The sequence below is a fragment of the Mercenaria mercenaria genome, chromosome 14 (genome assembly GCF_021730395.1).
Source record: "Mercenaria mercenaria strain notata chromosome 14, MADL_Memer_1, whole genome shotgun sequence".
Lineage (NCBI taxonomy): Eukaryota > Metazoa > Mollusca > Bivalvia > Venerida > Veneridae > Mercenaria > Mercenaria mercenaria.
The window spans coordinates 25,582,536-25,607,825 of NC_069374.1; the positions used below are offsets into that span (position 1 = coordinate 25,582,536).

General features: G+C 35.7%; 1 protein-coding gene across 4 annotated transcripts in view; it reads right to left on the minus strand.

The window, feature by feature from the left end:
• Positions 1 to 22,248, minus strand: part of LOC123527069 (rho guanine nucleotide exchange factor 10-like) — a 63,286-nt gene extending 41,038 nt beyond the window's left edge. For 3 of the 4 annotated variants that reach the window (XM_045306325.2, XM_045306326.2, XM_045306324.2), the window contains exons 1-6: positions 22,211 to 22,248; positions 14,278 to 15,579; positions 5,648 to 5,704; positions 4,942 to 5,129; positions 2,472 to 2,618; positions 442 to 519 (exon numbers count right to left, since the gene is read on the minus strand). In XM_045306325.2, coding sequence (XP_045162260.2) covers positions 442 to 519; positions 2,472 to 2,618; positions 4,942 to 5,129; positions 5,648 to 5,704; positions 14,278 to 15,475 — 1,668 coding nt within the window. In that variant the 5' untranslated portion in view covers positions 15,476 to 15,579; positions 22,211 to 22,248. Of the gene's footprint in view, positions 1 to 441; positions 520 to 2,471; positions 2,619 to 4,941; positions 5,130 to 5,647; positions 5,705 to 8,581; positions 8,736 to 14,277; positions 15,580 to 22,210 lie in introns of those variants that run through there. The other variant, XM_045306328.2, reaches the window with a different exon arrangement.
• Positions 22,249 to 25,290: the final 3,042 nt, after the last annotated feature.

Here is a 25,290-nt window from a genome sequence, read left to right on the forward strand (position 1 = left end):
CTTTGACAGCCAACCGTCAAGTTATGGGGGGTGTTTAATTTACTTTGGTGTACTGTGGTATCCCTTGCGTTTGTGTGGTGCTGAATGTTGCTTCCACAGCAAACCGTGGAGTAATGATGTGGTGCTTTACGGCCGCGCCTGGTTTCCTCCCGGTCGACAGGGTTACTACAAACAATGTTGGAGTGGCCAAACTTTGCCAAACTATTTATAATAACTTTTATATATAAGTGTGAATTACATATTAAAGTTGTTGCTTGCAGTATCATATGCACCTATAATCAATATAGCCTATGTGAATGTCATAATACCTAAATTGTACAAATAAACATGTAGTAAACTGTGAATATTGCAGTTGTTTCTTGTGTAGAATTTCGGGTAGTAAAATAAAGAACCCAAGCATGTTCTATGATATATAGGTTTGTACTATAATGAACTACTTACATTGGTAAGTCTTTCCAGAGAGGTGATGTAATTTCTTTCACTGTCTATTAAGCTCTGTAAAACACCTCGTAACTTTACCTGAAATGGTGACAATGCAAGATATGTTACACAGAAGGCCCTTATTATTTGTTGCTTAGTTTACACAAAGGTATTTTAGGTCAAATACGAAAAAAGTAAAAAAAAACTTTCTTTTAATAATCTTCAATACCACATTTCTGATTGTATACGTTGCCACAAGGTTGTGAGAAAACAGCTACTAATTTCCCTTTTAAATGCTGAGCACCAAGCAAGAGAGTTACTAGTAAAATTTTACATGTCTTTTGTATGACATGGCTAGGGTGCAAACCCACAACTTTCCAAACTGCCAGCCATGCACTACCATTGTTATATCTTGTGTCATGCTTAGGGGGAAAATTTGCACTAAAGAGTTAAAGTGACATTAAAAACTCATGGAAAATATCAGGCTGTAATGATTTAATAATCAATGACTCATAGAAAAAAGAAGACAGGGAGCTTCATTTTTTACTGTCTGATAAGTGTCAAGAAGAAGTACTAATATAGGATTCACCCAACTTCTTGACCAGTTTTCATTTTACATGTTCTAAAATAGGAGTCGTGCAGTTAAAGATTTAACCAGATTTTGGGTAATAGTTCCCATGTTTTCCGCTAAAGCTGGTATTTCTTGACCATGATTATTATTTCATAGGAATCATGCAATTTAAGTTCTACCCAATTTGTGGTTATAGTACCCATGTTTTCCAGTAAAGCTGGTACTTCCTGAACCAATTTTATTTCATACGAGTAATGCAATTTAAGTTTTACCTAATTTGGGGTAATAGTGCACATGTTTTCCAGTAAAGCTGGTACTTCCTGAACCATTTTTATTTCATACGAGTAATGCAATTTAAGTTTTACCTGATTTGGGGTAATGGTGCACATGTTTTCCAGTAAAGCTGACAGTTTTTGACCCATTTTCATTTCATTGGAGTTTTACCTGATTTGGGGTAATAGTGCCAATGTACTTCCTGAATCATTTTTATTTCATACGAGTAATGCAATTTAAGTTTTACCTAATTTGGGGTAATAGTGCACATGTTTTCCAGTAAAGCTGGTACTTCCTGAACCATTTTTATTTCATACGAGTAATGCAATTTAAGTTTTACCTGATTTGGGGTAATGGTGCACATGTTTTCCAGTAAAGCTGACAGTTTTTGACCCATTTTCATTTCATTGGAGTTTTACCTGATTTGGGGTAATAGTGCCAATGTACTTCCTGAATCATTTTTATTTCATACGAGTAATGCAATTTAAGTTTTACCTGATTTGGGGTAATAGTGCACATGTTTTCCAGTAAAGCTGGTACTTCTTGACCCATTTTCATTTCATAGGAGCTTTACCTGATTTGGGGTAATAGTGCCCATGTTTTCCAGTAAAGCTGCTAGTTCTTGACCCATTTTCATTTCATAGGAGTTTTACCTGATTTGGGGTAATAGTGCCCATGTTTTCCAGTAAAGCTGCTAGTTCTTGACCCATTTTCATTTCATAGGAGTTTTACCTGATTTGGGGTAATAGTGCCCATGTTTTCCAGTAAAGCTGCCAGTTCTTGACCCATTTTCATTTCATAGGAGCTTTACCTGATTTGGGGTAATAGTGCCCATGTTTTCTGGTAAAGCTGGTACTTCTTGACCTATTTTCACTTCACAGGAGTTTTACCTGATTTGGAGTAATTGTGCCAATGTTTTCTGGTAAAGCTGGTACTTCTTGACCAATTTTCATTTCACTTGTTCTTGTACAGGAATCACACAATTTACGTTTTACCTGATTATGGGTAATACTGCTGCTATTTTTCAGTAAAGCAGGTTATCCTGACCCAATTACATTTCACCTGTTCTAAAACTGGAGTCAAACAATTTAAATTTTACCTAATATTGGGTAATACTGCCGATCTTTTCTGAGAAAGCCTGTACTTGGTGACCCAAGTTCATTTCACTTGTTTTTCTAAAACAGAAGTCATGCATTTTAATTTTTACCTGATTCTGGGTAATACTGCCAGTATTTTCCGGTAAAGCCGGTGGCTCACGACGTCGATTAAGCCTCACTGTTTCTAAGATAGGGGAACCATCATCACTTTCTTTCTTCTGATGACCTGGTAACATTTTATGAGCAAATTCTTTCAACTGAAAATATAATGTAAACATGCTGAACTTCTAATATTAATTAGCAGACTTAAATTCATTTGAATTGACTTAAACTACCATGAAATGAACATTATGAGGATTTTGAATTTATTTTTTGTTTATTTGGGCTGGGTTTAGAGTCAAACTCTCACAGTTTAGGTCACATGGCAACTTTTCTAGTTTTTGATGGTGGTAGAAGGCCCCAGGTGCCCCATCATCTATAAATTTAGGCATGTGCAGGATTCTGCAGTAGAATCGAATATTACTGAACATAGAAAAATCCTGTATATTTAGTTTTTCAAATTTGAAATCCATAAATTCTTCTCCCCACAAAGTAGCCTTTCTGAAATCACTAGGGATGGGAACGAATACTGAAATCAATATTCGAATATTCGGTTTGCCATATTCGAATATATTCGAATATTCGGTTAGTTTTAATGGAAGCTTTAAATTCTTATTAAGTGATTGGCATATACACAACGTATTCATTTGTTTAAAGCGTGGATCATCGTAAATAAGGCCAAAAAAATGTTTATTTCGGGTAACCCGATCCTACATAGCGAAACCCGCCGATCCTAGCGTTTTATTTCACGATTCTGTCAGTATAATCATGAACATATTTAACTAATTCAGTGTTTTAGCTTCAAAATGATACAAAAAATCAAAACGATTATAATTTAGACCGTCGCAATTTTATCTAAAAATAGCAGGTCGTCCCATTTAAACACGTGACGCGCTGTTGTTTTACCGCCGCCATTTTGAAAAATTTCAATCGGCGTGTAAAAATCGTCGTGTAAAATGCAAGTAAGGCAGACTTAAACCTCCTTCAACATGAACTTGTGCATCAGTCATACGTTTTTCTTGATTTTATTATTAACTACTTCAAAATTTAATTCGAATACGGCCGATTGCGGATGAAAACCGATTCTGCGGATGATCTGAAACGTCGTACAAAATATTGTGAAAAGATCGACAATATCTACAAGTTTGGTATTGTTTTCGAAAAAAAAATCTACAACTTGTTACATAAAACAGGCGCCAACAAAAATGAACAAAAGATAAAAAGATATCACATTTACGCCTAATACAATCTGTTAATCCGTAGCGATGACCCCAGGTAATTATGCATTGCAATTTTCTTGTTAATTGGACATCTTTTGACATGCATCTGACACATTGACGCCTGTTGCAAACTGTTAATAAGTAACGATGGCCCCTGTCAATTATGCATTGCTATTTTCTTGTTAATAACTGGACATCTTTTGATACGTAATAAACTAACATGACATGGTTTTATTCTGTATGTCTGGTTCATATTGCCCAAAATCAATGAAACTTATTTTGAAAAAAAAAATATACAATAATTTACGAATATTCGAATTTGATTTTCATATTCGAATATTCGACCGATTTTCGAATATTCGAACATTCGTTCCCATCCCTAGAAATCACATATTTTTATGCCCAAAAAATAGTATTTTCATAGTTTACCCATAGTTTATTGCCCAGTACTCAATTTTTATGTCTGAAACCTTAATACAATTCAGAAGTAAGTTTTCAATGTTTAAATTAATACGCCATATATTATAATTCTAAGCATTTACAGGACTTTAATCTGATAAATTGTTTATCATTTACCTGCAGGAATCAAAGTTTTAACATGCTGAAAACAAATGATCATCATTAAGCTCAATTCTAAATTCTCAATTTAAATTTAAGAAATGCCATGGGCTCTACCATCATTCCCTCAAGTGTATCCATAAGGGGTTATACGATCCTGATCATTTAAATAATGGATCAACCTCTGAACTGTGTAGTCCCAGAAAGAAAGACTTGGATTTGAAAGCTACTCATAAACTACAGTGAAACCTGTAAACAGCAAACGCAACTTGAAAGTGGCAAACATGTTTGTTCAAGCAGAAGGTGCATGCTCCTCAGATTCATGTATTTTTTTGGTACTGCTGTCCTATACTCCTACATAAAAAGCATGTTTTTTCCCATACCCAAAAAGAATTTGTTTCCATATCTTTGATAAAAAATTCATCTACAAAAACCTCTTAGTAGGTCTACATAATTATGTTATCTATACCATTTTAAATATAAGACAATTTACTGTAAAGTCATTCTCTTTTCAAGGGTAACATATTTATGAAAAATACTGTTTTTGTTATAAAGAAATTTTTTTGCGTATTTAAGTATGATTTTCCACTCCTAATGCGCCCTACCACCATTCCCCTAAAACTGAAAAAAAAAAACGTTGGTGTAAGCTCCTAGAAGGTGTATGTTCCTTGAAGGTGTAATTAACAAAGATTATACAATATACCTGATGATCCTTCTTTGGTTTAGGAGGTAGTGGCTTATCAGGAAAGAAGTCTTCATTATCTTGATCAGTGTCTGAAGTACTGTCAAATGTTGAGTCAGTGAAACAACTACTGCCAGAGTCTGAGTCTTGACTGTCCAGATTGAATGGATTAAAGTGTCCCACTGCTTCATCCTCTGCCTCAGGTATAGCTAGCAAATGAAGGAACATTCTTATCTGAGTGTTACTATTAATAATCGTACATAAAAATCTGATGATTTAAGTTGAGGGGTTAGAGCCAGAATGTTCTATGTACATATAAATTAGGAAGGCACTTACTACCTTCTGACACTAACTTCTCGTAGTATTTTCACACCTTTATCATATCATGAACATTGAGTTACTTTAAGAGACAAACTATGTTTTCAAAGTCATATTGATACACTATAAAAACTAAAATACATATACATAGTGTGTATTGCCAAGGCAAAACAGGGGACAAAAAAAATCCTTTCATTACTGTCAACCTGACATATATGTCATCATCATCACTGCAATCACCACAATCATCATCATCATGCTGATGCTCACCATCACCATCATCGTCATCATCCCGCTCATTACAACTATCATGCTCATAATCATCCACCGCCAATTATTATCATCATCTTCATCATCATCACCATCAAAACAATACAACTGTCATCATTAAAGAAATGAAAGAACATACCTCCTTTATGAGGGTCATCAAAATGATGATGTTGTGTGAAGGGATTGCCCTCTTTATCTGAAAAAGGAGGGTAATGTAGTTATATTGCTGTGAATATAATAAAACATAGCAAACCTTTATAGACAAGTACAGAAAGTATAAACAAAGTAAGAATTAAAATAAGAAAATAATGTGATACTACACAATAAAAAAGGCTGCCAGTGTTAATGGCTTTATATAAAAATTGTAACATGTGCATCTACCATTTCTGAATCATCCCTATTTGTATGTTGTTTATCTGAAGACTGGATGTAACAACAATTTACTTTGTTTTTGTTTGGATTATTGTATGGTGCTTCTGAACAACTGTTACAATTACAATGTTATGAATATTCTCTGTTTGACATTTAAAACATACCATTAGGCCAGACTTCATATTTAGAGTACCTTAATACTGTAGTGACTAACACATTATACTCAGCGTTAACACACAAACACTGTAGTGTTACACATTATACTCAGCGTTAACACACAAACACTGTAGTGTTACACATTATACTCAGCGTTACCACACAAACACTGTAGTGTTACGCTTGTTTACTTGACACTCTGTAGTGTAACGCATTATACTCAGCGTTACCACACGAACACTGTAGTGTTACGCTTGTTTACTTGACACTCTGTAGTGTAACGCATTATACTCAGCGTTACCACGTTACACTTGTTAACTTGACACTCTGTAGTGTAACGCATTATACTCAGCGTTACCACACGAAGACTGTAGTGTTACACTTGTTTACTTGACACTCTGTAGTGTAACGCATTATACTCAGCGTTACCACACGAATACTGTAGTGTTACACTTGTTTACTTGACACTCTGTAGTGTAACGCATTATACTCAGCATTACCACACAAACACTGTAGTGTTACACTTGTTTACTTGACAGTCTGTAGTGTAACACATTATACTCAACCTTACCACACAAACACTGTAGTGTTACACTTGTTTACTTGACAGTCAGTAGTGTAACACATTATACTCAGCGTTACCACACAAACACTGTAGTGTTACACCTGTTTACTTGACAGTCTGTAGTGTAACACATTATACTCAGCGTTACCACACGAATACTGTAGTGTTACACCTGACACTAATTGTTACCACCTAAATACTGTAGTGTTACTTAATACTCAGTATTATCAACTGAACACTGTAATGTTACACTTGATACTCAGTGATACCACCTGAATATTGTGTGTTACACTTGATACTCGGTGTAACCACCTGAACATTCTAAGTAGTGTAACACATGATACTCAGCGTTACCACCAAGATACTGTCGTGTTACACTTAAAACTCAGTGTTACCATCTGAATACTATAGCGTAACACTTGAAACTCACTGTACCACCTGATTAAGTGTTATGCTTGAAACTCAGTGTTAACACCCAAATACTGAAGTGTTACATTTGAAACTCGGTGTTACCACCTGAATACTGTAATGTTACACTTTAAACTCAGTCCTAGATGCTGTGGCCAGGCAAGGCCAATTGATGGTAGACCAGTCACTCAAGTAGATGTGGATGGTACTCTGCTTGACGTGGAAGCCGGTTTCTGCTATCTTGGCTACATGCTGTGTGCTGGTGGAGGCTGTGAACTTGCCATCATTTCCAGATGTTGTACTGCCTGGGGAAAGTTCAAGAAACTCCTGCCAATTCTGACTTCCAAGCATGTATCCCTCAAGACTCGTGGAAAAGTGTTCAATGCCTGTGTCCGTTCTGCCCTACTGCATGGTAGTGAAACGTGGGCGCCTTCTGCTCCAGATTTACAGTGACTCCGTCGAAACGACAGGTCAATGATCCGTTGGATCTGTGGCATCAAACCCAATGACGACGTACCCATAGCAGCACTGTACGCAAGGCTGGGGTTACAGGAGGTGACAGAGGCTATTCGTACCAGACGCCTGAGGTGGTATGGCCATGTCATTTGTGCATCCTCATGCATCAACTCAATCTTGAGTATGTCCATACCAAACTCCAAAGGACGTGGGAGACCTAAAAAGACCTGGTTGGAATGTGTCAAGCGGGATTTGAAGGCTTACAACCTTGACAGCTTTGACCCACATGACAGAGAAGCATGGAGACTGGGTGTTAAACAATCTAGCCAGCTGCTGCCTACCCTAGTTACTGGGACACCCGCAGCAGTCGACAAATAAACACAGGATATGATGATGATGATACCTTCTAAAAACTATAGTGTAACACTTGAAATTCAGTGTTACCACCCAAACACTGTTATCACCTGAATACAGTTGCTTTGTTGATACATTGTATGGGTTTTTCAACACACTAACACAGTACAGGTTATATGGTGTCAAACTGATTGGTGTCCTATCTCCTTTTAATTGAAATAAAATTATGAAGTATGGGATAAAAACTGAATTACAGTGATACAGCAAAACTAATTGTTCAGACCCTATTAGTCCCTTCTTTTTATCATGCAAGGAAAGTACAGTGGTTCTAATTCAACATACAATTTGTCAAAGAACCATACTTGACACCAGAATACTGCAGTGTTACACTTGTAACACAGTATTACACCTGAACACTGACAATTTAATTACATTTATCCTAAGGCCAGGTTTAAGTTATATGGAGTGGACACGATTGTTACAGATGGACAAACAGACCATTCTTATAACCCCCACCACATGGGCGGGGGATTAATAAAACTGAGTTTGAGACCAGTCCAAAATCCCAACCTTGCCATTGGCTGATTTAAAACTGTGCTAAACAGCAACCAATCAGATATGTGTGTTTTGAGACTGGTCTTCAATATCAGTTTTATAACCTTTGACTGTGTACTCTTCCTCTGGAGCTAACTATGAAGGGCTAGATGAAAGTGATAATTTACAATAACTCATTACACAACTGTACACATCTAAATTAAGTACCTTTTTTGAAGGAATGTTTCTTGTAAATTCTCATGTTTTTCATAAGGAATAACCTCCAATGCCAACAAATATAGTATCATGCCTTTAGAAATTAACACAACTTTCACTTTTTGAAATCTTGTCCAGCATACTAGTATTACGTTACATATAGTATAATGTCAAGTGTAGATATATTCTAACTTAAACTTCCTTAACACTGACACCAGAATTATTATAATACAATGTAGCTAATTTTCATATAGGTAAGGCATGACTGTGAATTAATTGCCACAATTATTCCCCACTTAAAAACAGCAGTTCATTTTTGTCATAACATGTTGTTGAAAATAATTTTACATTTAGGTTGTGCAAAAATGAATTAACTAAAAGCAGCAGATAAATGCTAACCATAAATCACTGTAAGAGAAAAGAATAGTTTATCAAGCTTTAATGAATCAAATGAACAGTACCGTAGTAAATCTACTGACAATTTTTTACAAATTTTCCATGGTTGTGCATATTTGGCTAAATTGCACGATTATTTGTGTGGGCGCCTCAGTGGCAGCTTAATCTGCACTTTTTCCATTGTAATGAGAGACTTCAGTTTGTATGTTATTACATTTGTACCTTGTTATCGCAGAGATATTTTAACAGTTATCATGTTAAAGTGCACTACCATGTGATTTTGAATGGCTATAACGACTTGAACCATGTTAACACATTTGTATGATAACACAATTAATGATTTAATATATACTTGCACATGATGATCTTATAGATAACCTTCTATTTTGTTCTACTTCATTATACGCAATAACATTATTTAATGTTTCTCTCTTTCTTTTATTGTTTAATAATATGGTTAGTGTTCAATAATGATATACCTGTGTGTGGGTTTGTGGGGGGGGGGGGGGGGGTTCAAATTAAAACTTTATTATGGCAATGATAGCAGCAAATAAGGGTCATGATTTTAATCATCTTAAACCTAGAGTTCTCTAACTTGTGTAATAATGTAAATATGATTGATGAGAAGGATGCCTTGTGTGAAGTTTCCATCATTACTGTGATACAGCTTCGGTGTTAGGTGCAAAGTTTATATTAAATCCAACCTTATTGATTTCAGTAGGTCTTATAACTGGGAATCATTGTGTGGTGTTTCAGTCTAATACATACTGTTATTGCAGGCAAACCTTAACCCAAATTTCCCCCCAAAAAAGGCCATAATTTGTATTTAATTCAACCCAGTGTTACCTAACTTGGTTATTTTACTAGGTTTGATGACCAGGAAGCCTTGTTTGAAGTTTCAATCCAATACATACAAGGTTTCTGAGATATGAACTTGCACGCAAAACTTTGACCAAGGTCTGCACTTATCGCTATTCAGTCAGTAAATTTTCAGTGAACACCCCTCAAATAATAAATGGTATTGCCCAAATTGAATGATGCACCAGTCCATTATAGAAATTTAGCAGGGTAAGGGTTAAATAGTAAACAGATAACACTGGTAATCAACTAGAAAGGGTTGTCTAATTGACTTGCATAACAATTCTTCTGCAGTAACTGTTTTTCTCTTTTTAAACAATAAATAGAAATAAATTGAGCCAAACCATGAGAAAATAAACATAGTGCATTCATGCGACCAGCATGTATACAGACCAGCCTGCGCATCTGCACAGCCACAGTCTGGTCAGGATCCCTGCTGTTTGTGAACAGATTCTCTAATTGCAATAGGCTTTGAAAGAGAACAGTATGGATCCTGACCAGACTGCGCCGATGCGCAGGCTGGTCTGGATCCATGCTGGTTGCAAATGCACTATGTTGGTTTTCTCATGGTGCGACTCAATTCATTATTGCCAAACATCACCAACCAGTCAAAAATTATTTTGTTATTTTATTTTTGGATCAATTTCAACACGAACGAATTTGTTATGGACTATTCAAAAATGAATCTATACTGTGATTATAATGGTTAGACTAAGTAATGAATGAACTGACCCATTAAGTATTACACTTATAACAGGAAATTGTCCTTGTAACATATAAAAAGTACAATGTATTAATGCATGCAACAATATCAATAATATAAACAGTTGTTTCCCCTCATTTATATTAATTAATATCCTCTCTATAACAACTGTCCTTCCTGTTTTCTATCCATTTTCCCACCAATGTGAAAACGCCAATTATGTTAAAAGCTTATCTGCCTTTGATTACCCAAAAAAAAACAACTGCTTATGTTTTTTTTTTAATTTAAGTATGTACTTAATGTGGATAACATCTGATGAAAACTAAAATGATTAATGATATAAAGTACAGCTATATTTTATCTAATATCTCTACCAGCTATGTGAATCATGCTTTAGAGAACTTTTCTACATGATATGCAGACTAGAAGAAAAGGTTTCAATAATCGAAAACGGCATAAAACTCACTGAATAACTTCATTTTTTTTTTACTTTAAAATTTCTTTATTGATGCTAACAAATGAAAGCACTTGAACACATTATATTACTCATTAATGGTACATACCAACAGGCTAACATTCCTCACAGGCTAACATTACTCACTGGTATCTACCCACAGGCTAACACATTTATTCAGGTACCTACATTTTGTACCTACAGGCTAACATCATTTATTCAGGTATCTACCTACAGGCTAACATTACTTACTGGTATCTGCCAACAGCCTAACATTACTCACTGGTATCTACCTACAGGCTAACATTACTCACTGGTATCTGCCCACAGGCTAACATTAATCACTGGTATCTACCCACAGGCTAACAATACTCACTGGTATCTACCCACAGGCTAACATTACTCACTGGTATCTACCCACAGGCTAACAATACTCACTGGTATTTACCCACAGGCTAACATTACTCACTGGTATCTACCCACAGGCTAACATTACTCACTGGTATCTACCCACAGGCTAACAATACTCACTGGTATTTACCCACAGGCTAACATTACCCACTGGTATCTACCCACAGGCTAACAATACTCACTGGTATCTACCCACAGGGTAACATTATTCACTGGTATCTACCCACAGGCTAACATTACCCACTGGTATCTACCCACAGGCTAACATTACTCACTGGTATCTACCCACAGGCTAACATTACCCACTGGTATCTACCCACAGGCTAACATTACTCACTGGTATCTACCCACAGGCTAACATTACTCACTGGTATCCACCCACAGGCTAACATTACTCACTGGTATCTACCCACAGGCTAACATTACTCACTGGTATCTACCCACAGGCTAACATTACTCACAGGTATCTACCCACAGGCTAACATTACTCACTGGTATCCACCCACAGGCTAACATTACTCACTGGTATCCACCCACAGGCTAACATTACTCATTGGTATCTACCCACAGGCTAACATTACTCACTGGTATCCACCCACACTCTAACATGTATGCTCACTGGTATCTACCCACAGGCTAACATTACTCACTGGTATCCACCCACAGGCTAACATTCCTCACTTGTAACTACACACAGGCTAACATTACTCACTGGTAACTACCAACAGGCTAACATTACTCACTGGTATCTACCCACAGGCTAACAATTAACATTACTCACTGGTACCTACCCACAGGCTAACATTACTCACTGGTATCCACTCACAGGCTAACAATACTCACTGGTATCTACCCACAGGCTAACATTACTCACTGGTACCTACCCACAGGCTAACATTACTCACTGGTATCTACCCACAGGCTAACATTACCCACTGGTATCTACCCACAGGCTAACATTAATCACTGGTATCTACCCACAGGCTAATATTACTTACTGGTATCTACCCACAGGCTAACATTACTTACTTACGGTATCTACCAACAGGCTAACATTACTTACTTACGGTATCTACCCACAGGCTAACATTACTTACTTACGGTATCTACCAACAGGCTAACATTACTTACTTACGGTATCTACCAACAGGCTAACATTACTACTTACGGTATCTACCAACAGGCTAACATTACTTACTTTTTTGTATCTACCAACAGGCTAACATACTCTAGTATCTACCCACAGGCTAACATTACTCACTTATGGTATCTACCAACAGGCTAACATTACTCATTCAGTATCTACCCACAGGCTAACATTACTCACTTATGGTATCTACCAACAGGCTAACATTACTCATTCAGTATCTACCCACAGGCTAACATTACTCACTTATGGTATCTACCCACAGGCTAACATTACTCACTTATGGTATCTACCAACAGGCTAACATTACTCATTCAGTATCTACCCACAGGCTAACATTACTCACTCAGTATCTACCCACAGGCTAACATTACTCATTCAGTATCTACCCACAGGCTAACATTACTCATTCAGTATCTACCAACAGGCTAACATTACTCATTCAGTATCTACCCACAGGCTAACATTACTCATTCAGTATCTACCCACAGGCTAACATTACTCATTCAGTATCTACCAACAGGCTAACATTACTCATTCAGGTATCTACCAACAGGCTAACATTACTCATTCAGTATCTACCCACAGGCTAACATTACTCACTTATGGTATCTACCAACAGGCTAACATTACTCATTCAGTATCTACCCACAGGCTAACATTACTCATTCAGGTATCTACCACAGGCTAACATTACTCATTCAGTATCTACCACAGGCTAACATTACTCATTCAGTATCTACCAGTAATTACTCTTCGATCTACCACAGGCTAACATTACTCATTCAGTATCTACCCACAGGCTAACATTACTCATTCAGTATCTACCCACAGGCTAACATTACTCATTCAGTATCTACCCACAGGCTAACATTACTCATTCAGTATCTACCCACAGGCTAACATTACTCATTCAGGTATCTACACACACAGGCTAACATTACTTCAGTTTCCAGGTACATTACTCATCAGGTATCTACCACAGCTAACATTACTCATTCAGTATCTACCAACAGGCTAACATTACTCATTCAGTATCTACCAACAGGCTAACATTACTCATTCAGGTATCTACCAACAGGCTAACATTACTCATTCAGTATCTACCAACAGGCTAACATTACTCATTCAGGTATCTACCAACAGGCTAACATTACTCATTCAGGTATCTACCAATATCAAAACCAATTCATCTAAGAATACGACATTATATTGATGTGCGATTATGTCTTTTAACATTCAATCATGAAAACTATAGTGGCATCCTCGAGGATTAAAGCTTGAAATGTAATGCAAAGACTGTTCTTGCTTATTGATAAACATATCAATTTCTGACGTCAATAATGTCATTAACTTCAATACCATGCTTTCTGTGCATATCAATATTTCAATAGCTACAATTTTTTGTGATATTTTTTAAAACTATAGTATTGCAAATAGATCAAGCAGGAATTTTTTTTTTGTTGTTTACTTTTCATTATACACATTTTTATTGCTCCAGTGTTATTAATTTTGGATCAACCCTCGAATTAAATGATGTCAATGTCAAAATGTTATTACACTAATATAATTACTTCATAGTAATAATACATGACATTGCTATATTACACTCTCATGATGGCAAACATGTGACAAACTACTCTAATGTTAACATAAGGGTATATCTTACTGACCCGGACAAAATTCAGGCCAGGAAGCTTATATCATAAAAAGAATAATTAAACTGTAACATATTTTACCTGTTTTTGATGGTCTTTTCAATGCTCTAGATTTTTTCTTAGCTTGCTGACGTTTCCATTCATAGTTCACATCTTCTGCAAGTTTCTTCATTTTCTTTTTCTCTCCAGTTCTTCCAGTGCTATGCTTCTTTTCGGGACTTGAGCTAGCCATAGGGCGTGAAATAGCAACATGTTCATGGTTTATAATTTCAAAACCCCCGCTGGTGGGGCCACTTCTATTATCTAGTGAGTTATGAACAGAATCGTACAGATTGTCTTCTTCAATATGTTCGAAGTCATTTTCAAAGACTTTCTCCACATGTCCCATATTACCTGGTATATCATGCACGACATGCAACTCATCTGGTGAATTACTCTGATTTTGTAAAGTTACCTCGTTCTTATTTAAGTCTGACTCCTTGTCATTTGCAGTAACTTCAGCCTGTTTAACAAATGTTTCTTCCTTCTCAACAAATTTATTAGGATGACTGTAACCAATACTGTCTATTAAAGACTCAACACGCCTCTGTCCTTCAGTATGTTCTTGACCTTCATTTGCAGTTTGACCTTGAACTCCGGTAGTGTCGCTTGTATGAGGCTGAGAAAAACAAACATTGTCAGCCACATCCTCGGGAAATGGTTTGGCAAAGCAATAAGCTGATGGAATATTACCATCTTGTGTTTCATTTACAACAAATGCTCTTTTATGGTCATCAGCGGCGGGCTTATTCTGTGAGTTACTGGGTATATCAAGCTCATGTATCTTCTGTAGAATTAGGTTAGCATCACTAGCTGTCTGAGCAGATCCTGCACTGTGAGAGCTTGGATTATCAGCACCCTTTCTCAAAAACTGACTAGCAAGCTGTGACACACGACCTTGGCTTTTACATTCTTTTCCAGCAGGTTGGACATTAATGCCAGAAACAGTGTGGTTCTTGTTTTTTGTTACCGAGTTCGGCTGGTAAATTGTTCTCATGCCATTATAATCTTTAGATGTTGTATCATTATGACTATGAGTTGAGATTACATCACTGGGTTCTTTTGCTACACTACTACCTGGAGACTGGCTGTCTCTAGACTTCAAGTCACGATTATCCGTTTGAGCACCATGGCTGCTGTCGCCAGTTTGAGGAACTGCTGTATTTCTGCCATTCCCTCCTTTTGAACGATCTCCAGTTGAAATAGCATCATAATAAACATCATCTTCAATGTCTGACATTGTTATATTTCTGGTGAAAACAATGATAACTGGAAGTATATGAAGGGCATCTGTTGTATTCACACAATCAAACTAGTCTCAGCAGTTCAAGTAACTTTAGTATCCTGTAAAATAAAAGGAAGCTCTTGAAATACACATGTGGTAAAATGATTTAAATGCTCTCCCCTTCATATGAATTTCATAATTTTATTAAACATATGAACAAGTTTAATGAGTATTAAAGAACATCTGGAGGTGTATAAGAGCAAATCTCTCACAGCTATTAATTTTGGTAAACACTAAATCCTCTTGAAAAGTTAACAAGCTGTTCATAAGACATTAAGCCCAATTACTGGACAGTTTCTTAGGGTTAAAAGGGCCACAACTTGTAAATTTTAGTACAATTTATTACAAATTCAAATTAGGCTTAATTCAAATATATAACGGTTATGATAAAAACTTATATGCAAAACTTCAAACACATTTTTTTGTCAAACATGGGTAATAATCTGATGTAATTTCAAACAAGGGTTCTCTGAACTGGTAATGTAGAAGTACATTTCGTAAGAAAAATGTCTTGTGTGAAGTATCCACCTAATACAACAGCCATTACAGAGATACAGTTTGTAGCACATAGAACTTTAACCAAATTTTCTAAGTTGAAAATGGGACATAATTTGGAACAAGAGCACTGCATTTAGGCAGAATGTGGTGAACATTTGTGCGAAAATTCTTTTAAATCCTTCAAGCAGTTCAAGAGTTACAGAGCGGACATGAAACAATTTTAGTCATATGACCTTTGACCCCTAAGTGTGACCTTGACCTTGAAGCAAGCCATCCAATACATGCACTCTGGCAGGTAGACCAATGATTGCGGCATGTTCGTGAGAAGAACTTAAAAGATTATAATCTTTTGGTAAACTGTTTATAATGAAGAGCTGTGATTAGAGCAGGTAATTGTAGATCAATTAATTTATAACATTATCTGTAAGGTCACAGTATGAGTCTGAGGGAAATCTGTGTGCATAACAGACATTTTTCATAAGTGATTCTTAGAGGTTGATAGGAATATATTCTTTTTTGTGGTAAGTCAGAAAATTTATGTTTAATATCTATACACTAATTTAACACATATATCTGAATAAACATGTGGAATTTTGAAAATGAAATAGGTGTTTAAACTTTTGCAGTGCTGAATCAGATTATCTAAAAAGATCGAAATATAAAACTTATTATGACAATTTCTAAGCTTCATAAGTTTGATTATGAACATGTAAAACTATGACAGATTTGTAGTGATACATATAACTTATAAGCAGTGTGAAGAAAAAACATTGGGATGAAATGAATACATGCACTCAGACACTGTTATTGAAATGACAATTAACAGTTAAAATTAAAACATACCCAGTATATTTTATCATTAAAATTCAAAACGCGCCAAATATGATATGAAATAGTTCAAACATTGACAATTTGAACATGCTGAATTTGTTACAGCCTCAGTGCTCAAGTTTATTCAATAAATTTATATCCCTGATTCCTATTAATTTATAAATTTTGTTTTCGCACTTTTTCTGTGCATGCTTTTTTTGTACAAAATTTCTGTAGTGATGGATTTCAGTCAGTTCGCAACATGTTTGCAGCAACTAGTTTGCGGGATGATCGCAGCAACTTGTTCGCGGGACGCTCACTACAACTTGTTCGCGGCAAAACTAATTTGCATGTGAAAAGTGAACAGCAAACAAACATTCCGTGAACAATTATACCATTTGTATCAAAAGTGTTCGCGGCATGTTCGCCTGATATTCGTGGCATGCTCGCAACAAGTGTTCACAGCAAACTAATATTTCCGTAAGGGAAGATAATACAGTGACACGAACTTACACAAGATTATCTCCTGTTGCCATTCTGTGTATTTTATACTTCGTTGAGCAGTTCAAGAGTTAGAGAGAGGATACCGAACTTTTTTAAGTCATATGACCTTTGAAGACTAAGTGTGACCTTGACCTTGAAGCGGGCCATCCAAAACATGCACTCTGCACATTGTCTCGATATGGTGAACATTTGTATCAAGTTTCTTAGAACTCACCAGATATTAGATTCATTGCCTCAGTCAAACAGCAGTAAATGGGTAGGCAGTGGCTACGATTACGGTACCGTGATCCTAGCCTCTGGTTCTACGGTTACAGAAGTTCCGTATTCCTTAGACAACCCTATGAGAATAGGCTAGGATTACAGAAGTATTTAAGAGGTATCAAATATATGTTAGGGCATGCATAAATGACATTGTAAACTTACTTTCTTCACTTAATTTCACTATTAGTTCGTGCTATCGATCAGCCGTTTTAAGTTAGTATAATCTTAACAGAGGCACGGGGAATATTACAGAATTATCTATGTTTGGTATATACCTGTAATTGTTTCATCAAGTCAACACAAACGGTCTTTAATAACATACAATACGGTCATAAAGCATAAAATTCAAAGTATAGAATATTTTTTTAAATCTAACTTTGACACTCATATTTCTATGGTACTTCCGCGCGCCACCATTAAGATTATACTAACCCAAAACGGCAGACAGATAACACGAAATAATAGGCCTAAGGCAGGCATGAAAAATTGCTATTTTTATAAAGTGGAATAATAAGTTTACAACATCATTTATGTGTAGCAGTGTGTATATTATGTATATAATTTGTCTAAGATACCGATTGTCCGCTTAGCTCAGTTAGTAGAGCATCTGACTTGCAAGCAGAAGGTCACAGATTCGAGTCCTGTTTCGGGCTGCACATTTTTTCGCTCCTATTACACTGATGCCATGAGTGTGATGACTAGCCTTGGAATCCTAGAGCTAGGGTGAAGCAATGGCTGGGTTAGTCAAAAGAATCTGAGTTTGCCTTTGAAAAAATGGAGAGAGGAATGTAGCAGTGTGTATAAGCCATGCCATGGGAAAACCAACATAGTGGGTTTGCGACCAGCATGGATCCAGTCCAGCCTGCGCATCTGCGCAGTCTGGTCAGGATCCATGCTGTTCGCTAACAGTTTCCAATTCCAATAGACTTTAAAAGCGAACAGCATGGAGCTTGACCAGACTGCGCGGATGCGCAGGCTGGTCTGGATCCATGCTGGTCGCAAACCCACTATGTTGGTTTTCTCATGGCACGGCTCATTATAATGTATATAATTTGTCTATGATATCGACTGTCCGATTAGCTCAGTTGGTAAAGCATCTGACTTGCAAGCAGAAGGTCACAGGTTCGAGTCGTGTATCAGCCTGCACATTTTTCCGCTCCTATTAACAGTCAGGGGTGTAACTGTTTTAAGTTATGTAACCTATTTCAGTTACTTTTTCAAGCATTTTATAACCTGTATAAGTTATAAAATTCAAGTTAACTCAGGTAAGTTATTCAAAAAAAGTCTTTTTGCTGTTCTCACAAAGTGACCTATACAGTGAAATAAGTAGCAATCTGTGGTTAATCAAATTCTCTTTTAGTCTGATAAAAGAGTTCAAGGATTCAGGAAATAATTGCATTAGTCACATTCAAAATGAGGAATTGGCACAGGAGGGCTTTGAAATATTTCATGATAACTGAAACAAGTTATGGAAATATAAGCAATAACTCAAATGGGTTATAAACCGGGATAACTTGAAAAAATTACACCCCTGACTGATTAATACATATGCGACATATATTTGATGCCTCTTAAATACTTCCGTAATCCTAGCCTATCCTCACAGGGTTGTCTAGGAATACGGAACATCCTAGCCTCCGGTTCTAGGATTACGGTACCATAATCGTAGCCACTGCCAAATGGAAAGTGAGCAAATTGCTGGGGGTATTAAAAGGTAAAATTGGTTTTACTGTTCTTAAAATTTGGGTCGCTCAAAAGCTCTACGAAATTTATGAAGTTATGTTCTTTGTTTCACAAAACCACGGTAACTAAAATTTATCTTTTCCTAATTTTTTACTTGTGTTAGGCCGGATGTTCACATGTCAAGACTATTCCTGAAGTTGAACACCGCAAACAAGTACATTAGTCCAAATAATTGTACTCGAGAGTTGAATATCGTTAATATTTTTTGACTTGTGGATATCCGCCTCCGAGTACAAACCAGAAAACAGAAAAGGAAAAGAAAGTGATAGCACTGTCCCCTTTGCGTAAATAACACCCAACGGAATCCGTTGGGCGGGAATTGTGTTATAATAAAGCGACGGATCAAAAAAAGAAATAGATACGAAGAAAGCCTGTAATTTTTCCTTTCCAATGATGTATATATTATCTAGATGCCTTAAGGGGACGCATACTTTGAAATTAGAAAAAAGTGGGTGGGGTATTATAAAATTTACCTGCAAAAAAGTACAAGGTTTTGGTAAATGAAATGAATACTGTTTCAACTGTTATAAGTACACAAAGGATTGCTCACTAAAATAAAAATGAGAAAAACTGAAACAAGAAAGTTATTGTTGAATTACATAAGACTTCTTGTGTACATTCAAAGTCAACAATTAAGACTTTTTGGTGCGAAAATAATAGTGCTTCACTTTGTCCAAACATTTATCAATGTCCTACAGATTCTAATTTAAAGAAAGAATGTGAAATAAGTTCACTGTCTTGCTTTTCATTTCGCATATGTAAGCTAAAACACATTATTTAGTTTGTTTACAAAGTAGTGCATAAGAAAAGATACGGTGGTCAAGGAATGCCACATTCCAAAACTAAAAGAGTATATTCCCCTTAATACATTAAACATTTATCGTTACAGAAGTCTAGTGGCTTACAATAAAGGCCTAGATATGTTGCCATTATTAATTTTTAACTTGGTATTCATGAACTACAATGCACTTAAATATCAAAACACATTCAACAAACTTTTGAAAATGTATTGTCTTAAATATCCCTAAAATAAGGTATGAAATTTGGTTGAGAGGTCCAATCAATGTGTTTATGTGCAAAAGCAACATTCTAATCTTGTTCACAAAAGTTACTAATACACAGCAGGAATGTCAATGATCAAAACTGGACGAATATACAGTTATCCTCACTTTAATGTCATTTATAATCTGTCCTTGAATTCTCCACCATACTTTTCATAACTCTGTTTGCACGAGTTGCACGAGAATGCTGTCATTCACGTAAAAAAACGGGGTCAAATAAGTTGTAAATTGCAATATCATCTAAACGTAATTAATGGATTATGCAGTTCAAGATAAACTTTATCTCATAACGTAACGAACATGTATAATGTTGTAACAACAACTTTACTTACACTGATTTAAGTAGCAGTCAGTTTATAAGTGACTTTATTGATTCATTTTGTGTTTTGTTATTGTTGTCAAAAAGTATAACGGAAGTGCCTCACAACTGAAGCGGAAACCAGTTTGATACGCAAAGTAGTCCACTGTAAGTAATATTTTTTGACAAATGTCCACAGAAATTAATAATTTTCTAATATTAAAGACGAATATCTGAATAGGATTCATTATTTGATAAGAAATTATAATCATCGACATGTTTTTTTAAAAATCGTACACGTGCTGACACCTAAGTTGTCTCCCGTTGTTTATTAGAGTTACCTTTCGTCCGGCGCAGTAATACATTTGCAGTGAATCGCCGAGAAGTCGTGGGAAAATCAAAAACCATGTAAACAAACTAAAATTAACCACCTTTTCAAGATGAATTTCAAGTGATCGACATTATGCATTTAACCCTCCTGACCTGTGTAGCATCTTAGATATCTGCTCTAAGGTATTCATTGTGTAGAATGTCATGTTATGCCCTTGCAATGCTAATCCGACTCTGATTTTTTTGTTTACATTTTTTATCAATGAGAAATATGGCGTCCATCCCGAGATGAACAGACGTGGCGTTAAATTTTTACATGTTTAAGCAAACCTGGTGTGTTAGAAAGAAAATCTCATCCCTTCAACATTATTTGGAACACTGTTATTGTAAAAAACCTGTATTTTCCTTATACAAAAGCTTAATATTTTGTGTTGAATGTACTTTCACAAAGACCTCTGTTTTCCTATTACATTCATAGTACCACATCCTTATCCACAAAATACTGAATATTACAGGTGTCCATCAGTATTATATCAGTTTAGGAATATGTTTTTTGTTTTCCCACCATCAATTTCTTGAATATGCACCCCTTCCGCATTGCTGTATGAACTGTGAATGTAGCAATATGCGTCCCCTTAAAAAACTTTCAAACTATGGCAGTTAAAAAAAATTCAGAGGTTTAAATCGCGTGTACTACATATTGGAAAATGGCCGATACAGGTAAACACATTACTACACGAAGCGTTTTCATTGGTCACACCTCTGACCGCCATTACATCAAGACGATTGAAACGTTAGAGTTTTAAATTTTTTACAACAGAATTTAAATTCTTGATAAATATGTCGATCCTGTTCTTACGTTTTTTATTTACTATTTATGATTTAAAACAACAGGTAAGCTGTTAGGGCTAAAGAAAAATCGTGACTACTGATAAATCGTAATTTCAATCGACCATAGTTTCCACCACAGTTTTGATTGTTTCTGGTTGAGACCTCTAGGTATATAGACAACGTAAAATATCAAAATGTAAAATCGGTCTACCCGAGGTCTCATTATTTAGACTAACAAGTACATTAAACGCACATGACAATAAGAATAAGCTAAAACGGAACAATTTTAATAGAAAATGTTAGCATGATCTTTTCATGACTGAAAGAAAATGTAAAAATTATGACAAAACAAACCAGGAAGTAGATGCAATCCGCCATTTTGTATATCACGTGACAATTATGTCTAGCGTAAAATCTGATAGCCGTACAATATCGGGTACAGGCTGAACACCACTAAATCCAGCTGTTCTTTATTTCATATAAAATCCACTCACTTCATAACGGTTTTTCGACATTTACTAGCATATCAGATTTTCAGAGACTTATATTCCCATAAAGAACTAGATCGCTACTTTAGAAAAACAAAAAGAAAAGGGGGTGTTAACTTTTATATAAGAAAACTACAGTTCGTTAAATACAACCCGCTGAATTTACTACTTTTCGCTTCTTTCAGTTTCTCTTTTCGTGACATTAAATTCTTACGCCGCCATTTTTATCTAGCATGCGATAGGAACATGCCGATTTCAATAGAATGCAAAGTGATACATACTGAAACGCGGTAGGGTAAAAGTAAACACGCTGCTGCCGAGAAAATGCACTAGGATAGGAAAAAAGATTAGTACTATTTATATTTGGACTACTTGTGACTAGACCTGCGGAGGCTTACATTCTATTTGGTAGTGATCAGCCTATAATTATATATTATATAAAGAAAAAAAGTATTATATAGCACATATAGAACATTAAAGATAGTATGTTTCAAGCACCTGTGCAGTAAGTCAAAATAGAAAAAAATCCGCCATCTACGATTACACCAACCTTGCATGCAAATCATCGTTCACTGCTTAAATTAAAATAATTTATAAATTAGGGCAAAGAAGTATAAAATACTTTTATTTTTATAACTCTTTGATTCTACAAGACAGCGCGGTACTTTCCTTGGATGCAATAGTTTTAGCAGGGCATTTCAAAGATGAATTTTGAGTGACCCTGGTTTTAGTTATTATTTTATCGATATATCCGGATCTGGCTAATTATAGCTCATCGTGAAATTTGGCTAGCATGCAGTTATGATATATTCGGTTATATTACTCCACGTGTAATACGGTGGGTGTCAAATAACACTCTGAACAATTGTTATTTAGTATAACATCTCTGGATATTATAAATACAATTGTCATACTATTGTGATATAAGTCTAAACATATCAATTCTCTGATACGCTTCGAGGGAGAAAAAAAATCCTTCTCCAATTTTCACACATAATAGGCATATACTGACTAATTCAAGGTTTAAATATGACACCTTTCATTAAATCTTACAGGACTGAATTTAGATCAAAGGTGTTGATTTAATTAGATTTGGTATTGACTGAATCAAAATTGACGCCACAATATTTATAAACTAACATTATTACAAGTTCTCTTTCTACCCGGCTACCATCATTCTCTGGAATTCTTTGCCGGCTGACATTGCTCAAGCACCTACCCTGGACCAGTTTAGGCAAGGGGTAACCAAACTGGGCCAGGACTTCTGAGTGACCAGGCTGTTTTTAATCCTTTTACTGTACATTTCGCCTTTTTATTAGCACTATCAGCTTTTTCTCAAATTCTCACAAATACTTTATGTATTACTTTAATTCTCCTGTACATTCCTGCTTTTAAACTCTTATGCACTGACGCGCACCTGCATAAAATACTCGCGAGGGTGTCATGCAGTATTTATAGATAGATAGATAGATGATATTTAAGAATATTATATGTAACAACCAAATGTTAATTTCAATCATTATCAACGACTTCAATTTGACCCTGAAGGAGGAGTGATTTTCTTTTATCAAACGCTTTCAACAAATATGTAGCATTTCTGTATAACAGTTCTGTATTACAAGATGAGAGTAATTCTATGAATTTAACAATGTTTGGCCTAGTCCTATATCTATGGGGTATGAACTGGGTTTTAAAATGACAAAATAGAACGAGGACAGTGAATGGAGAAACTCAAACATTTTGTTTAAATCTAAAGGAACTCAGATTTATGGATGATAATTCACAAATGTGATTATACTTTGCAGTTACTGTGCGACATGCCAAAATCTATTCAAAAACCGATGGTCTTTATTGAATATCATGTCATGAAACTTTCTTTCTCGGAAGAAGTGATTAGATCTACTGAAACATCCAGCGACATTACAATTCATTAACATATTTATAGTGTCCAAAATGTTACTTAATGCAAATAAAAACGAAGAAATCTAGTGAAACATATAACGCTTTCTGACTGACTATTTAAGTTTATTACGGGTCCATCCGCCCTTTAGGGCACAGTGTAGCTTTTGCTATTTAGAGTATAGACCCCCGGCATGTCACCAGGCATGCCGTTAAAGATATATATATTATTTTTTTGTCATATTTAGGTCACATGGGTATGTTTTTAGTAGTGAGCACACTCGGGGACCACAAAAATATTTTGACCATAGGTCCAGCTTCTTTCACAGAATTTATGGTTATTTTTTAATTATGGCCGACAGCTGTGCTCATAATGAAAATTTCAGATTTGTTTAAAAATTTGGTTAAGAACTGAAGATTTCCAATACCCTTAATGTTAAAAGTATTTTCATTTATGTCATATATTTTCTTCGATAATGAATGAATTGTAAAATATTTCATGCAGTTTGATAAAACAATACTTCTTGATGAAAGAAAACTTGTTCTTCACTCCATTTTGAGACTTCAGTTTTTAGGCCATTTTTAGGCAAAAGTGAACCTTCTCCTTTGTTACAATAGTAAAATGCCCGACTTGCTACGCACCTGTAAATGTGTTTGTGAGCAAAGACATTGCATTTGTATTGCATGAAAAACCCGTGCGCATTCTTAATTCATGAAAAATTACAGTCTCTTTCTGATGTCAGCCATGTATGTCTAATAATCTAATATATAAATCGTTAAAACAGATCCTTTTATAGCATGGATTTGTCTGGATTTTATAAAGACAGTATTTTATAAGTTTTTGAAAAATCTTTTAAGAAACTTTAAGTTGTTTTTCCTTCGCTTCTTGAAAATAAATTGCCATATACATTGATCCGGGTAAAAGTATTAACACACACACACACACACACACACACACACGCACGCGCGCACACGCACACGCACACGCACACGCACACACACACACACACACACACACACACTTGTACGCACCGTCAACTGAGGACT